At 36.7% G+C, this 18,998-nt stretch overlaps 1 protein-coding gene across 1 annotated transcript; it reads right to left on the reverse strand.

The window, feature by feature from the left end:
* Positions 1-4,438: 4,438 nt before the first annotated feature.
* LOC140235906 (lactose-binding lectin l-2-like) lies at positions 4,439-8,472 on the reverse strand. The gene is made up of 2 exons (XM_072315898.1): positions 8,322-8,472; positions 4,439-4,842 (listed from the first exon to the last, which is right to left on the reverse strand). The coding sequence occupies exons 1-2, from the start codon at positions 8,470-8,472 to the stop codon at positions 4,439-4,441; spliced, it is 555 nt and encodes a 184-aa protein (XP_072171999.1).
* Positions 8,473-18,998: the final 10,526 nt, after the last annotated feature.

Here is an 18,998-nt window from a genome sequence, read left to right on the forward strand (position 1 = left end):
TCTACGAAAAAGGTCCAAACAAACTATACTCAGTAATTTCAGATTTCTAATGCACTTTGGATAGAATAGAGTGTTTTTTCTATAGATAACATCTTTGTAATTGCCCCAAAACAAATTTGTTGCTGCACAAGACGCATCTACATCACAGGATCACAAAACCGCCAAATAAACACAAGACTGAGATACACTAACGTTAATCAATATTGATTTGAATTTTTAACCTTTGTTGCTCTATCTCATTTTGGAAAGTAAACATTGCTATTTTGCATCACTTTTTATAATCAAGCATAAAGACGCTCCATTGAATTCCCTTACACAGGGGATCCCCTTAAAAGGAGATAGAAGAACCCTTGGTTAAATTTTTCTGCCAAGAAAAGAAATGTGTTATATTATTATTGATATGAATTATGCATAGAAATAAATAGACACAAATTATAAGACTTTTAGACACAAATTATAAGACTTTCCCGCAGAACTTATTACATGGCAGCCTTTAAAAGTGGTACTGGAAACAAATCAGCCACTTGGAAAGCTGTTAATGAGACTATTGGTCAGCAAACAAACAAACAAACAAACAAAAGGTGTCTGCATTTCAAATCATATGTGACGGACAAACGCTCTGTAATCCAAGAGATGTATCACGGTGTTTGAATAAGTAATTTGTTAATATAGGTCCTAATCAAGCTTCAAAAATAGATCCTACACAGATTTACAAACAGATATCTTGAAACTTATTCCAATGTACCAAAAAAAGACTCCTCTCTTGTTTCTAATCACCGTTATATATCTATTATTCCTAGTCTCGCTAAGGTAATAGAAAGGTTTGTTTATAACAGACTGTATGATCTATTTTTTATTCACAAAGATATACTGAACCAAGATCCATATAGCTCCAGGAAATTTCGTTCTACAGATATGGCACGAGCCAAATTGTGTTGACTGCCTTAGCTGAACAAAAACATGTCAAGGCATTCCACACTCTTGATCACACTATCCGTATTCGTAAATTGCAGCGCTGTGGAGTTCGTGGCATTCCACTCGAATGGTTCAAGATTTTCTATCGAATATGAAGCTATATGTGTACAATTCATCTGTGGAAACTCTGACGTATTACCTATAGAATGTGTCGTTCCACAATGATCCATACAGGGACCGCTACTATTTTTAGTGTATATAAATGATATTTCAAACTCATCTATGTCACTGCAATAAATCATATTTGCATATGACACCAATGCATTCTGTTCCAATTCTGACTTACATTCACTCCTTAGAACTCTTCATACTTAACTACCGAAATTATCTTCATGGTTTAAGAGTAATAGAATATCACTCAACTTAAAAAGACAAATTTTATCTACTTTTATACTTTAAAAAGAGTATAAAAATGAAATGCAACATGTGATATCATAGTGGATGATATATTCTTGGAACAAAAAGAAAGCGTCAAATTTCTCGGCAAAAATGTATTAATGAAAATATGAAATTGAACACTCATGTGCAATAAATCTCTGATAAAGTGTCTTGTAAGGTTTATTAGTATACTCCATAAGCTTAAGTATTATGTCCGTAAGAATATTTTATTTATGCTTTATAACTCCTTGATATTATCGCGCATCTTATATTGCAATATATTGTATAGGCAACTTCAAAAAGTCTATTGATAGTATATTACTTCTACAAAAGATAGCTGTACGTATATGCACCAACTCAGTTTATCGAGACAATTCAGATCCTTCATTGGCAACATTAAGAACACTGAAGGTATCAAAATGACATTTTTTTTTGCAAGACTCACTCTAAATATTTCTCTTATATAGTTTTCAAATGCCGTCTTCTTTTGTCTCATAATTTCAATTGCACAAGTATTATATACATTCCTATCGGACAAGAATATGTGATACATTTCAATAACCTTAAAACTGTGATAGATCTGAACTCTATCAGACACACCCGACCCGATGTTTGGAACTCTCTTCCTTTTGAAAGTTGAAGTCAACAGTTCATGTAATCATTGATTTTAAGGAAAGGTGTAAAACCAATGTTACTCCCTGGAGATACATAATTTCATTGTCGTTGTTATTGTGTCATACACGAAATTCGTTCCTAGAAATATCGCCGCATGTAATCTATCAAGTAATCATATAACCGATTAAGAATTGTACCTGCTCACCTGTTACCTCGAAGAGAAAATATTTTGCCATACCTTGCTGATCAGTGATCAACCTGAACTAACTTTATGTAAGACCTCTCTTTTCTCTTTTTCTTTTTTCCATCCACTGCACGCAAACTTAAGTACATACAAGCTGTAGTCATTCTATATCATTCATTGTATTGCTGATGCGTTTGGTTGTACATTTTATAAATTTGTACATTTTATAAATACAACTTGTATTTATGTATGTATGCCACCAACAATGTATATATATATTTATACATGTATATGTATGCTCATGTACAATAATAATACAGAAACCAATCAACCAATCAATAAATAAATTTGTATCACACTTGTCTCAGAGGCTCACGAAGGCGAAATAATAGATAAAGAGAACAGAGAATGTACACTAAACTAACTTCTGAATTTGATACGCAGACGAAGGACGTTGAACAATCAACCCCTCATTTCAATATTGGGCTCAGATGGGCTTCAAATAGACGACTATTGTGAAATATTGTTTAATGAATCGATTTGTGGACACATGGAAACATTTGGCTTGTCGATTATGCAGTAGACTGCAGCTGCATTCTACACTTTTTGAAAGTACATTGTGAGCCCCTGTTTTGTTTACATTTCGTTTGAAATCCATGTCCGTTACCTGCAAATGCACTGAAACCCTTCAAGAAAGAAAACACCATATCCTTGACGACTAAAGGCAGAATATTATGGCTCATAATAAGCAATGAAATGTAATATAAATCGTTCAAAGCAATGCACCTTGTACATATAGATAATAGTCTCCACTCGAATAAGCGACGATAATTAGACTTATGAAATTAGATGGAAATGATCAAGGAGATTTTTTTTTTCAACACTTTTAAGGGTCACATTTGAGTTAATGAAGCCGCTTTACTGATATAGGTTGATCATAGTATCCCTATACTTTTTTTTGTTTAATCATGATAGTGACTCTGAAATATGGCTAGTAACTGATCAGTGGGAATCAGTGGGAATGCTAGGGGATGATTGGTCCAATTCTTGTTGGATCCACTTAAAAGTACATTATAATTATATGCTTCAGAATGGTCTCATATTCAAGTATTGTGCAGTTAAATGGTTCTAGGCGCTCATGCCTGTACAGTGACGGGCAGTAAAGTGTGTTTTTTTTTTAGCAGTTTATCTCAAATATTTATGGTAGAATAGTGTGATTAGATGTGTCTTTAGAATCCCTTTTCCATTTCTGAAAAACCTTGTCCACACTCTTCACTTTCAACTCTAATAAGTTTTGAAAGGATAGTGCTACTGCTTTGAAAGTTGGCATTAATTATGGACAGAATGTGTTAATGAGTCATGCTTAATTTCAGTTTAATTTGATAATCCCTTCACTGTTGTTACTCTGGTGGTTTACTTCCTGTTTTTTTTTTTTATCCCATTCATCGCACAGCCAGCACGGTTTGGTAAGGATTAAGCGCTTGAATAGACACAGCACTTCAGAGCCTCTTTTCTCAATTCACACTTTTCCTGAGTTTGTGCTTTCTTTCCAATATTTAGATAGGTTAGGAGAGTCCATTTGATTTGAGTTATACATGATTTTAAAGCTTAAAGTCTGTTCTTTCAGAATATGGTCTTAACTAAAAATTCATGTCTGGCGACTTTTTGTTTGTTTTGAGGTGCAGGGTCACATATGATGTTAGAAAACCCCTAAACACAAAGCTTCATTCGAACATGCTGGCCTACAATAGCCACTTTCACTGACAGATCTCATGCATGCAGTGAGACATGCTTCACAATAAAATACAAACTTGGAAAAGGGCAGTTTGTCATTGTTGTCTTTAAAGTTCATGTGCTCAGTCGTGCATGACATTTGTCGACATGATTAGGTATCGATTTACAAAGGAAAAGTTCCCCTTTCTATACAACTAACTTTGAGCTCATTGACAATTATGAAATAGTACTTAGCCCTACAAAGTTGGATTACATTTTTTTTTTGATACGCAGTGTAATTTTTGAACTATAAAAGATCAAAAGTGGGAGATGTTTTTTTTTTCTTTTTTTTTTTTTTGTAACACAAAGTATAAAAGTCACGAAATTGGAAATGATAAATGACACTTATGTAGATATTTATGTGGCCCGTAGGTGATGTTCAAAATATTGCTATAAATTGAAATACGTTCACAAGCATTCGCAAAAATTCAATTCTCTTGAATTTCTTTTCGCCGCTCTATCTTAGAGACGTTAGTAAACTCGGAGGTATATCTTCAATGACTTTCATGTGGTTTAGAGATTGAGTTCGCAGAGGTATGAGAAGGATCTGTCGCAAGAGGCATCGTAGAAATTATTACCATCTGTTACTACGCAATCCTCTCTATTATAGGAATCGTTTGGCTCGCCGGGACTCCACAAACTGCTGGACAGGGGTAGGGCGCCGCTAAAGCCAATCCAAGTAAAAGTTCCCTCACTGTCGCGGTCATTTAAGCCTGTCCATACAAAGTGGTTAACGGAAGCTGACGTCAGATATTCCCTCACTGACGTCATCTCTTCGGGAGTCTGAATGGCTGCTAGATATCCACCAAGTTGAACACAGGAGTCCCTCGCAGCGGTCCATGTCACAGCGTTGGATTGGTAAAGATAGCACGATTCGCTCTCAGAGTAACGCAGAGACCATCCCTCTGGACACTGGGCTGTTGGGACAATATCAAAACAATAAGTTGAAAGAAAACAAAGATGGAGCTAGAAAATCCAGCTTATGTAACACTGCCTGAATAATTACTGAGCTTAGCTTAATAGTCCCCAAATTCCATAATTTGGCAGATTACACACAGATGTCCCTTCTTTGGTAGGTTTCACTTATTCTTCACTGCCTCTCCAAATTCGGAACATTATTTTAGAAGGAGTTGTTTAAAAAGAAAAATCGATACCAAACGAGAAGATGCGTTGTTATGTCTGCACATATAAGATATGGACAACATGTATATTATCATAATAGAAGGCAAACTACGTAGCACTTCTCTTGATTTTGAACATCCACATCTCTCATACCCCATATCTCCATATATCTAGTCTTCATAATTGATTATATGATTATAAATACGGTAGTACATTCTCACTTTCGACCGTTAAGTACATATTCTCTTAAAGAAGAACCATGCTCAAAGATAACTGTTAAAATTGTGAATCGATCTAAATTTAATTTCAGTGTATGAAACTATAACTTCTTACCCACATCTTACAGAAAATCCCATCCGATTTGTTTCAGTGGTCAGAGAGAAATGGGGATCTTTGTAGAGCATGTCAAGAATCCCTCACCTCCGAGTTATGTCAACTATGTTTACACATTAATATACAGTTCCAATCTCGAGCATCCACGAATTCTTATTATAACTATTGTTCACATTTTATGTGATAACAATATACTTAACATCGATTATATGGATTCAAATTTTTACAGATACCCCATATCTCCATATATCTAGTCTTCATAATTGATTATATGATTATAAATACGGTAGTACATTCTCACTTTCGACCGTTAAGTACATATTCTCTTAAAGAAGAACCATGCTCAAAGATAACTGTTAAAATTGTGAATCGATCTAAATTTAATTTCAGTGTATGAAACTATAACTTCTTACCCACATCTTACAGAAAATCCCATCCGATTTGTTTCAGTGGTCAGAGAGAAATGGGGATCTTTGTAGAGCATGTCAAGAATCCCTCACCTCCGAGTTATGTCAACTATGTTTACACATTAATATACAGTTCCAATCTCGAGCATCCACGAATTCTTATTATAACTATTGTTCACATTTTATGTGATAACAATATACTTAACATCGATTATATGGATTCAAATTTTTACAGTGGTCGTTTCTATCCCTAACTCATAATTATGAACTATTCTAAAGCACTAAGGCTGGATTTTTGTTTCATCTGCAAAAGGTAAAGTATGCCTTTAAATCTCTTACCCCAAAATTGCATTCAGACATATTTCTATCATAATCAGTGATAATTACAATTTGTATTGAAATTTGAGGGAACACACTGTGGGCCTATGGCTTCGATTCTGGAACGCATACCAACAAAGCACGTTTTTCCGATGAAATTCCTGCTGCAATGGCATTCGAAGTCGACCAATGTCTCCGAACAGTTTCCTCTATTTCCACAAGGATTAGGTATGCATGCTGTTTGAAAGAGGAAAGTGGTATGCTTAATCATCGAAGACGAAATTTTGATAAACGCTGTACCATATTCCATTTCATTTATTATCATTTTTACAGGTTGTAGCAATTCCCTCGTGCATTGCTCATCGGCTGTTTTTATATCCACAACGAATGTGATCACGAAGACTAACAATGTCATGGCATTTCTCTCCCGAGGACTACAATGTGAGGAAGAGTGAAAACTTCCAAAACTGCATAATGTCTAATTTTGAAACTATCACCTGTTGAACGTTAAAACAAAAGCCAACTATGCAATTTTACGAAAGCCCCGTGCATGGTTGACTATGCAACTATCAAAACGGTACAGGCCAGTGTTGAGTGTTGAGTATTTGTGTTCCAACATTGTTTTCTATTATAATACTGTAATCTATGAAAGTACGATGACGATATCGATATACTCCGCAAAGGTGATGGCGAATCTCCCTCACACCAGCCCTATTTTAACAGACCTTACCGTGACAACGTCGCAACAACGTCCGAAGAACACAATTCCTCATAAAACAGCAGCAGCAGCAGCAGCAGCAACTACAACAACACATTCTCACACACACACACACACACACACACACCAAAAGAAAAAAAGAAAATATAATGATATAAATGATATATAATTTTTAAAAAGTAAAACGCATGGGAGATAGTGAGGGGTACCGTTTTAACAGAAGTGTCACACCGAAAGCTATATATCCGGGTACTTCCACGGAGGGGGTGTTGTCTACTGATACAACTAACGCCTACCGGCCAGCACCGCCTAATATTCTAGGTTGTGTACATACAGTCACTGACCTCAACTACATTTTGCTACAGTCACACACGGCCGGATTTCGAACTGGGTCCATTAAAAAAAAAAAAAAAAAAAAAAAAAAAAAAAAAAAAAACGTATCGACATGGTACGAGCCGCAGAGACCAGCATTGACCCGCATCGTAACCCTTGTCCATTCCATGATGTTTCCGGGGGTTACGATACGGCGGTGAAAAATTGTTTGTCATGTTCAAAATTTTTGTCACGGATTTAAATTCCGTATTAATCTCCGACCTGAACAGGTTCAAATCACATTGACTCTCATCGACCCGCTGCAACCCGCAGGGTAAGACCGTATGGACCCTTGCCGCATACCGCATTGCCTTCATGCAACGGTTGATGACAAGGTTTACATCCGGGTCGGTAAGGGTATAAAAGCGGGTTGACACGGATCCATATAGGGGTCGAAAAGGATTCAGTTAAGGAATTAAAGCGGATTTTTATACGGTTCGATAGGGGTCAATACGGGTCTCTACTGCTCGAACCGGGGCGACACGGCTTTAATTTCTTATGGACCCGGCTTGAAATCCAGCCGTGTGTGACTGTATCACAAATTACCCTCCATTCCGGGACTAATCTGGCTCATTTTCATTCGGATCAAATCCGGATCAAATCCGTTTTGTGACCCGTCTGTGTGTGACTGTAGCATGGAGATCAGTGGCTGCAATCCACGAACATGAGGCATGTTAATCCTTCGTTGTCTGCAGTGCTGCGCGTGTAGGTTGAAGGTATCAAAGGAATGTCAACTGCTGTTGCATTCTTATAGAAAGATTGTCAGGGGAGTGTCGCAGTAATGTCAGGGCAACGCTGGGGTAGAATTTGGCAAAAGTTACCGTGACAACGTCCGCATAATTTTATTTTTTTTTATTTATTTATTTATTTTTTTTACGTGGACCGTTTTCAAAAGCAGATTAAAAAAGGCAACAAAAACCCTTACACTACCCGGACGTTACCGCAGTAACTCTAGTTGAAACACTGTTAAAACGGAATCGATTCAGTCAAAATGTATACGAATGAAATATAATGCTAGCTTTATGCAGCAAACTGGCCAACGAAACCAGATGTGGTACTAAGCCTAGTATCCCTCCTTGGAGAGAACCGTACTCAAATAGCTGTCTAGTCACCAACAGTATAGTACCTGGGTGGGCGCAGTAATAATTGGTCATCCCTCTGGCCTCCCTAGGAACCAGGACGTCATAATTAGGATGGTCAAGTGGGACGTACTTCGGAGTCAGCCTGACGTAGCCGCCAGTCCTTTCGGAGAATACTTTCGGACACGCGTCTTTCATTTCGCGATGAACATTACGACACGAATCCCCGTTTGATTCACAAATTCCTGTTAGACATCAGAGATTCTTTATTATATCATAAGGGATAGAACTTAGAGACTACAAACAATGTGGACAATGTGACGACACTGATCGTGTTTCATTAATCATAATTCACGTAATATAATGATACACAGGAATACTGCAGGTATAATCTTGGAGCGGCTATAATATACTTCAGGGTATCATGATGATGATCATATCACTGTGCATAAACAGTGTTATAAACTGACTTTTTTACCCCACCGTTGACTCGTGACTATTTTTATACCTGGCGAGCAAGTTGGCCCTCTTGGAAATTTCGTAGCCCGATATAAATTTTTAGTTGCCCATTGTCATTGGACCTCTTTATAGGGTAAATACATAGATACATAAACACATAAACACACACGCATAACATGTATATATATATGTATATATATATAATTATATATAACACATTCATGTAATAGTTGCCTAGCCGTATTAAAATTGGAATTGCTTGAAATAAAAGAGTCCTGTTCCTATACGATTTAGTGAATTAGCCTAGTCTAATCTTACTGAAAGCCAGGATGTGTATTTAAATTTCAAATTGCTGATATAATCATAACGACGTTAAAGTGGTAAATTATGGTACAAGAATGCTTGTTAAGCCCATGCGCAATTTACGATTTCAGATCTGATCAAATTAAGGTTGACGCCTCGATTCGGTAACAGGGTACATTACTGAATAGCTGCTATTTGATTACCTGGCGACGCTGCAATGTGGAATATGAGCAGGACATACAGGTTAATGAAGGCCTGCAGAAGATAAACATAAATGAATGTCATTCAGTTACATCGTGTTCACTTAATGTTCTTCAATATACAAGTTCAGAACTTCATAAGGCAATTAAAGATCAAATGGTTAATCAGCTTTGAGCTGATAAGCATTCTTCGCACAGTGCTGTTATGTTTGTGTTTTCTCCTTTTCCCCTCTTTCTCATTCTCTTCTCTTTGTTGTGTGTGAGTGTGTGCGCAAGCAAGTACACTTGCAGAGAGAGAGAGAGAGTGCGTGTGTGTGTGTGTTTGTGTGTTTTGTGTGTGTAACTGCCTGTCTTTGACATTTTTTTTTTTTTTGGGGGGGGGGGGGGACCCTACTCCCTACAAGGGCATCAGCTGCTTCTGTGAAAGTTCCAACCGCATATACAATTTTATTCATCCGCCATGAATGTAGTGTACTTGAGTTTAATTTCAATTGATTTTATGTCATGTAAATGTTATTATAATCTTTATACGCTTAACTAATAATCCATTTGTTTATTACATTGTCATGTGGATGGATGTTGCAAATACAACACTGTGTAATTTGTGTGGAAACTTGACCAATGAAATTAAATGTATACTCTTTATAAGTTTCCATAGCTTCGAGTTATGACCACAAAGCTAAAACCACAGTTATACGTCACCTCACTATGCCGATAAGCATAACTATTGGTGAATTTCGACAGGGTCAAGAATAAAATGAGTAATGGATTTTACGTGATAAGCATTGTATTTACACACAGTATGGTGGTATGACTCATTAACTTGCCACAGCTTCGAGCTGGAACCATCTTATACAAACCATAGGTACATTATGATGATGTATGATGATATATGGTTTGCCTATGTACTTTTTTTCTTCTCTTTTTAAGGCTGTCGTATCTTCAAGCTATATATGCTTATTTGACGACAGTCTTCTGGATTTACACTCCCAATACATGCGTCATGATTCATTCAGATCATTTGATTCACTTTATCCTGGGTTGTTCCCAGTTGACGTGCCCTCTTATTCTTTTCTTCAATCTGTACACGAATATTCCATGGTGAAGAGAAAAGAAAAAGAAAGGCAATTAAAGAGCGAGACAGAGAGCGAGAGAGAGAGAGAGAGAGCGAGAGAGGGGGAGAGAGAGATGTCGGTGTCTAATCTCTAACATGCTATGATGAATGACGACATAGTACCTGTCGTGGTTGATTATAAACTGCCATGGTTTCAATCACGTGCACTTTTGTTAGGAGGGAGACCAAGCGAGTGATTTTCGGATCAGATCATTATTACATTATTATCAGAATCAATAAAACATCAAACATCAAGGATTTCGATATTGACTCATTAGCAATATTGATCAGTATAATGATCATGAAGACGTATGTTCATGAAAAAGGTAATAGCAATTATAATGATCGCCGCGTCTGCCTTAACAACAGTGTACTCGGAAGCGACCAAGGTGAGAGAGGCACGCCGGGGTACAATCGAAAGTAGCATGCAACGGTGTGGTTTTTTTTTATCGAAGAGATTCAGGATTGACATATTTTTTAAAGAACATACGGCCCATTACTGATAGGAACAATAACAGAAAGTAACGCGGATATGATAAAAGTAGTGCAGTCCAGATATGAATGGGTGAGAATAGTTTTCATTTCAGTCAGATGCGTTTAATTTTGACAAAATTCCTACTTTATGATGTCATTTGCACGGATGAGTAAAATTAGGTAGGCCTATAGGTAATAAAGTGTAATGCTGGTGGCTGCAAACTGAAAGAGCTCATATGGGGTAAGAGGCCGTGAACAACAGAAGATTTGTCATGTATATATACACTGTAAAAACATCAGTGTTAGATTTAACACCACGGGTGTTAAATCTAACACCGATCAAACTTCAATAAACGACCACACCCACAGGTGTTAAAAATGCACTGTGATGGTGTTGAAAAGTGTTCACCTGACACTTCGTGGTGTTAATTTGACACCGTACCTGGTGTTATTTTGACATTGTACTGGTGTTAATTCAGAAATGACACCACATGGTGTTGATTTGATATTTGTTGGTGTTGATATCAATGGTTTAACACCCGTCCAGCTTCAATAAGAGACCACACCAGCTGGTGTTAGTTTGGTGTAAATTTATTTTCACATTTTTTTCAAAAATCTAGTATTTCAATGTAAAATTCTTGATCGTCTTGTTTAAATTAAGAATCAACAAGAAGTGCAGTTACTAAGAAACTCTTCAAAAAAAAAAAACAGTTTCAAATTGGGAAATGACACCCGGAGGTGTTAATTAAACACCATAAATGAGCACCGAAAATCTAAAACCAGGTCGGTGTTCACTATTTAGCACCGGACTTTTTGCAGTGTATATATATATATATATATATATATATGAACAAAAGATTTTAGCGAAAATGCTTATCTCGTTCCCCCCGCAATTCTCTGAGAGCCTTCAATGAACCCAAACGAGATTCTTTGTGCTCGTCGACACAGAATGGATAGATTGTTTACCAGCCTGTGCGAAAGCAGTCAAGCAACATATGTATCCCCTTTATGTGGTTAACTCCATGTTGCCATCGAACAATGCAACGTAACTATTGGGCATCATGATACATGAGTTATCATCAGAGCATGCGCTGATAAATTTACAAATTCTTTTGCTACACACTGTAAGAATACCTGAATTGGGTCAGTGAATGCAAAAATCTAGTGAGCTCATACCTCGATTGCTTCAAACGTCTTCATACAAGTTTGATACCAAACCCAAGCACACCACTAAAAAAGTAAATTAAACAAGGGTACACCCAGGTGTGATACAGAAAAAAAAAGAGGAGATACTGATAGGAAACACCTTTACTATTTTGCTGAAACACATGATGTTTTTTTTTTTTTTTTTCTGGTCAGCATAACACAGTAATAAATGTTGACCTTAACGCGGAGACTACACTAAGAACGGATCCTACACTAGGGCATAAATCTACCACCTCTCGATTACTGTAATGTTGTGAGGAATTAAGGTCTGTAGTTAACTGTAACATAACAAGATTCCAGATGCTGCAAAAAGACTCGCTGGATTTACTATAGTCAGTGCCATTAATGCTTCGGAAGGTAGACTGCCAAAGAATCTAGTCTTTTTTTTTCTTTTTTTCTTTTTTTTTTCTTTTTTTTTCTTTTTTTTTTTTTTTTTTGGGGGGGGGGGGACTTCTTTGATACAAAAATGTAAATGGACCGACCTCTGCTTGCTTATTCAAACTCGATAGGATGGTATACGTGGGAAGGCTTTGGACTGGTTTCGAGATTATTTATCAAATAGAAAACAATTTGTGAGTATAATGGTCGTGATTCTCAGTTAAAGTTAATTTCATGTGGTGTTCCACAGGGCTCCTTACTAGGCCCACTTTTGTTCATTTTTTACATCAACGATCTTCCCAGTTCCTCGCCAATTCTTTCCTTTATATGTTTTGCTGACGACTCCAATTTGTTTTTTACAAACAGGGATCCTTATACTCTTGTTAACACAATGAATAAAGAACTTAAAGGGATCATATAGTTTTGGTTGAGACCTAATTTCAGGTTTCTAACATTTTTTTTTTTTGTGAGATAATGAGAAACCTCTTATGAAATATGAAAGAGCATGTAATTCTTAGAGGAATTCAATGTTTATTTGATGAAAATTGGTTTTGAAATGGCTGAGATATCCAAAAAAGAGCGATTCTAATAAAGTGTGGGACCCGCACTTTATTACGATAGCTTTGTTTTACTTTGTTTTTGGATGCTTCAGTCATTCCAAGCCCGATTTTCATCCAATAAACTTTGAATTCCTCTTAAAATGGTATGCTCTGTACTATATCATAAGTGTTTTCTTGGTATCTCGCAATAAGTTAAAAGCCCAATTCTCATCTCCACCAATACTGTACCATCCCTTTAAATCTGTGCAATCTTGGATATACGCCAACAAATTGTCACTTAATATCGATAAAACTCATTGTATGCTTTTTAGCAACAGTCTTAAAACCCTTCCTTGTAACATTAAGTTTAATGAAACTGAATTAAATCAAGTTAGTATCATAAAATTTCTAGGGCTTTTTATTGACAGTGATTTGTCTTGGAAATCCCACGTTAGTTATTTAAGTAATATTCTTTCCAAAAATACGGGTGTTCTTAATAAACTGAAGAGTGTTTTTTCCAAGTCAAATCCTGCGTAATCTTTATTCTACTTTGATTACTCCGTACCTTAATTATGGTATTCTTGTTTGGGGAATGCACCTAGAAATCTTCTTGATATACTGTTCCGTGTTCAAAAACACGCCATCAGAAATATCAACCATGTTGGATATTTGTCCCACACGAATGATTTATTTTTCAAAAATAAGATACTGAAAACATCAGATTTATTTAGTTACAATGTCGGCATATTTATTTATAAACTTTCTGCCAATGAATTACCGGATGTTTTTACTCGCATGTTCAGGAAAAACTATTTGATTCATAATTATCCTACCCGTCAAAATGACGCATTTCACCTTCCACGTACTCGAAGAATTTTCGCTCAAAAAACGATAATGTATACGGGCCCTAGATACTAGAATGACCTCTCCCCCGAAATAAGAAGCTGCTCATCTTTATATTCCTTTAAACGCAAATTAAAAGAGTCTTTATTCAGTGCATCGAGCCAAAGTAGGCTTTATGATTACGCAAATCATGCTGTACTCCTGAAACCAATGTTAGCTTGGTCACATTTCAGTATTTTTTTTTTTCTTATTTGGCACCATTTAAATATACATCATCTGGTCTTATCTTCTATCAGTTCTCCGTTTCTTTTTCAAAAAAACACTGATTACTCGGGGCTTACAGCCAAACAAGCTTGCTTTCATGTAGGTCCCGTCATACTTTTCTTTGATCAACCCCATCTCGATTTCGATCTTGACCAGTTATCATTACTACACAAATGATGCACAGGATAGAGTGCTTTAGTGGAGGCGTATAGCGCACTCGAGGGTATTTACAATTGTGAAACATGCACGAGGCGAAGCCAAGTGCATGTTGCACTACATTGCAAATACCCGAAAGTGAGCTCCATCTCCACTAACGCCACGAAATAATCCTGTGCATCATTTGTTTTATAAAATGGGTCGAAAATTCGAAAACTAACAGCATTTTTAAGCGTTTTTCACGTACCTTTGTGGGTCAAGACGTCCGAAGATATAAGTATGATGGGGGGTTGGGTTTCCGGACACTTAAGTTCCCGCATGAAAACTTACTTTTTTTACATAGAATATGCACCCTTTACCTTAAAGACTTGATATAGACTCCTCATATAGGCCTACTAGACAACATACTCTGAAAACGGCGTGAGAATTAACCTGCTAAATCGTTGGATTTGCCCTTCAAAGTGACGCCATGTACGCGTCCGGTCCCACAACGCTTGGTCTACTGTACTGTACGTATAAGAGTATACGTACGCCACATAATGTTATGCACAAGAAAAAAACAAAAAAAGGCCGGCCGGCCGGCAGCCCGAACTAGAAGTTGTTTACAGGATTGACAGCGCGTATGCATGCAATTCAAAGGAGCCGCCGTGCGCACAGACGATCGGCAGTAGGATTTAACACGCAGTGCGATGGGACTAGAATAACCAAAGCACACGTGACTCATTTCAGCGCTTCCTATTGGCTACATTCTTGAACCCATTTTATAAATGTAATTACTGTGTTATCACCATGTATATTGTTTGTGTTTTGCACATTGTTCACAAGGTAAAAGAACTTGTTTGATTTCTGTTATAGTGTCCATAAATGAGAAGTATGGAAATAAATGAATTGAACTGAATTGAATTGAATTGAATTGATAGGCAACTTACCTTTTTAACATCAGATTGCCTTTAACTGAATATATATATATATATATATATATATATATGTGAGTGTGTGTGTGTGTGTATGTATGTATATATATTCTTTCCACTGTCATGGATCTAACATTTGGAACAATATACCCGACTTCATTGGGAATGCTAACTCTGCAAGCGTAATAAAGTGTTGTACTTTGTGTGAATGTGTGTTTGTGTATTTCTGGGTGGTACGTGATGGTACTTTTGTGAGGAGGTTTATGTGTATCTTATGTTTGATACCTAGATTTGATTTCATGTTCTTAAATGACTTGCTTTTTAACATTTATCTGTGCTTCGATTCTCTTTATCACCAGTTATTACAAGGATGTGGACTATTTTTCCCCTTACGCAGATTATTTTTTTGATGTGTTGCAGGGTTCGTTACATGGAGAAAGTACGAAAATGACAAATTTCTGATGTTTTCAGTCCTAGAATGCAGAACTTTATTCTCTCCTTCACCAGCTATACATTTTGTGAAATTAGTTAAGATTTGTAGCGTAGGCATGCTCAAATTAAGGTTTTGATGCTTTACCAATATTAAACTTCTTAAGACCACAAATGGTGAATGTAAACAATTGCATTTAGACTATTTGACTTTGTCAATTTCACTCTATCCCGTAGAGTTCTCAGAAATTTGCTGTTTGTTTAGAAAAGATAAGTTTAATTACTCGATATACGATACCGGCTAAAAGCACGCCTTAGCGAACGTTACTATGACAGCATGCTTTTTTGTGTGTGTGTGTGTGTATAGGATAATCATTTTATTGTAATGAATACTGCCCGAGAAATATTTTTCTCTCTTTGATTGTGCACACAACAAGAAATAAACATCAAATATCAAACTTGTCTATTAATGATCAGTTACTCTTCTACCTACAAAAGGAGTCCATTGGAAGGTCTTCCCGTCTGCAAGGATACTTCTGAAATATCTTACAATACGTCGACTGGAGCCTTATTAGTTTCAGCCATGTTACTCTCTGTGGTCTAAAAAACAACAACAACAAAATCTTGTACGTAACGTGCACCTTTCTCTGGTCTTAAATGATTATGTTTGAGATTGTCCAATGATTAGCAAACAACTAAACTCTATCAACATGGCACGACATAGTGGACAGTGCTATAGCATTTTGTTTCTTTTAACCACAGTTACCATAATAAAGTGAAGTATCAAATTCCAAATGTAGTTGAAAGCAGTTCTTTATCACAAAACTTACCCTATTTTCCCCATGCTTCTGTCCCAGGTATAGAAATCTCATCTTTCGACGAGAGGGCCAATTTATATGACTGATGCCTACTCCGTGCAGGTACTGGATATACTTAAGTGGGGTTGGTATTACATGTATTCCTATATTCATGAAGCACAGTAATATCATAGGGATGAGAAAATAATTGAGGTGATGTAACTTTCGGTGTCCTACCACGGCCAATCATAAACTCTGATGCTGTCTAGCTTTCACAGAGGAACTCATGAATTATTCATGGAGCATCATTACGTGGATAGGCATCACACCTGCTTTAGCCGTCGTGTTGACATCACGTGGTTCTCTCAGTTGATCGCCTCATCACACATTCTCATTCCGAGTTTTAAAGCGAGAAAGCGTTCCATGCACTGCAACCATAATTCCACTTCATTATAGGGCAGTGCTGCCCTGTAGAAATTTAGGCATTAAGGCAATAAATAATGAAAGCACACGGGAGACTATTTCGATGATTACTTTGGTATTCCCTTTATGTGAAATATTGGGCCGATACAGGAAATTAAAGTGGCAGAGCTCCGTATCTAGACAATTTGATTAACTTCATTAGAGAACCGCGTAGCGCGGACATTCATTGGTGAACCAATTCATTCGCTGCCCACCTGGGGTGCATACAAAATCACTAATAGCACTGGTCAGCGAAAACGTGCATTGAAGTAGTATGACGCTCTTCGATGACAGTCGAATCCAGTCGAGTTTCTGCGTCTGTGTGTGCTGTACACAGTAATTCATTACGGGGATTCTGGGAAATATCTCGGGCCAGCTTTCCAACTCTTTGAATCCCGAGCTGCAGGGTATTTATAGGCTGAGAATTAGGCCAAAAAAAAAAACAAAAAAAAAAAAAACAAGGGGTTGTATTGGCGTAACATGAGATCTTGAAATAGGGTTGGTCGGTCGGTCGGATTTTTTTTTTTTGGCTACCTGCATTTTACGTGTATAACTCATGCTCAGTAAACAGTTAGGATCCTACAACTGCTGCACCGTATGTGCTGTGCACATCTATTCTACAAATCATTTATGAGGCTGATATTACTCGAATTATACCCCTTCACAGAATTTAAAGATGTTGAAATCCCTATCCTGAATGTTTTCACTTCATATTTTACTATTTTGACTTAGATAAGATAGATGCAAATTGACCCATATGTACGATCTTCTCATCGCACATGGCGATCTCTATTACAGTCCCACATATACAGATTCGTGTAAGTTCTCCACACAAGAAACCTATGGCAAAACTGTGCACAATACATTGCAGTCTGAATGCTAAGTATACACTGTATAAATCTTGATGGAGTACGCGTCCGTGCGAGGCGCTAGCGAGATCTCTCCCTCGAGATCGTACATCCGATATCCCCAGAGCCGTTTCCACTTCCGGGTTTTTTGCGATCGCGATCGCAGTCAAGAAGATACTTGATATCGATAGAAAAAGAAATAATAAAAAAAAAAAAAAACATAGGGTTGGCGGAATTTTTAGGGTCGGGCGGGTTACGCCAATACATTTTTTTTTTTTTTTTTTTGCCTTACAGAGCGCAATGATACAAAATTGTTAGCTGACGAATATAGATATATATGAAGAGTTTGTTTGCAAAAACCGATAAGTCCATTTTTGAAGATTTTGAAGTACGGTCTCTGTCATAAAGTACAAAATAATACCTTTTAACTGATATATTGGTCACTACATATAAAGGTATATTTTTGAAGTTATAGTCAAAAGAAGCAAAAATTGTCTTATTATTCCCTTTATTTTTCTTGACCTTTAATCGCAAATATCTCCATTTGACAAATATGGACTTATCGGTTTTTGCAAACAAACTCTTCATATGGACTGGCCTTCAGGGGGATACGACATTTACTGGCTGAACTACTTAGAATTGTATTGCCCGAAGACGAGTCGAAGACGAGGGCAATACAATTCTAGTGAGGGCAATTAATGTCGAATTAAAAATCGATTGTATTATAAATACAAAATGGAAAAAAACTGAACGAACAAAGAACAAATATACATCATATAAAAACACATTAACCAGGATTTTACGTTTGGAAAAGAAAAGGTATTATTTTCAGCAGCTGTTGAGATACAAGTCTGATATTAAGAATACCTGGAAAGTTTTAAAACAGGCTATGGATATTCCGAATAAAAAAGCAGAAATTGGTGAAATAAAGTGGGATGGTGAAACAATTGATGACCCTGTTGATATTGCAAATATTTTTAATTCTTATTTTTCAAAAATAGGTGAAATGCTTGTTCATGGTATTCCGGCTACAGAACAGAATTTCACTGGATTTTTAGGCCAGAATAACCCAAATTCTATTTTTTTAACTCCAACAAATAGACATGAGATTATCGACATTGTATCCTCTTTAACAAGCAAACGAAGTTCGGGTTATGATGATATAGATAATTGTATCCTTAAAGGTGTTATATCCTCAGTTGGAGATCCCTTGGCCCACATTTTTAATCTGTCAATTTCTAATGGTATTTTTCCTGATAAAATGAAATTGGCTATTTAAAAGCATCTTATTATTTGGGAGTAAAAATTAAAGCATGGGATATTGAAATAACAGGTTTG

Source organism: Diadema setosum, chromosome 12, assembly GCF_964275005.1.
Source record: "Diadema setosum chromosome 12, eeDiaSeto1, whole genome shotgun sequence".
NCBI lineage: Eukaryota > Metazoa > Echinodermata > Echinoidea > Diadematoida > Diadematidae > Diadema > Diadema setosum.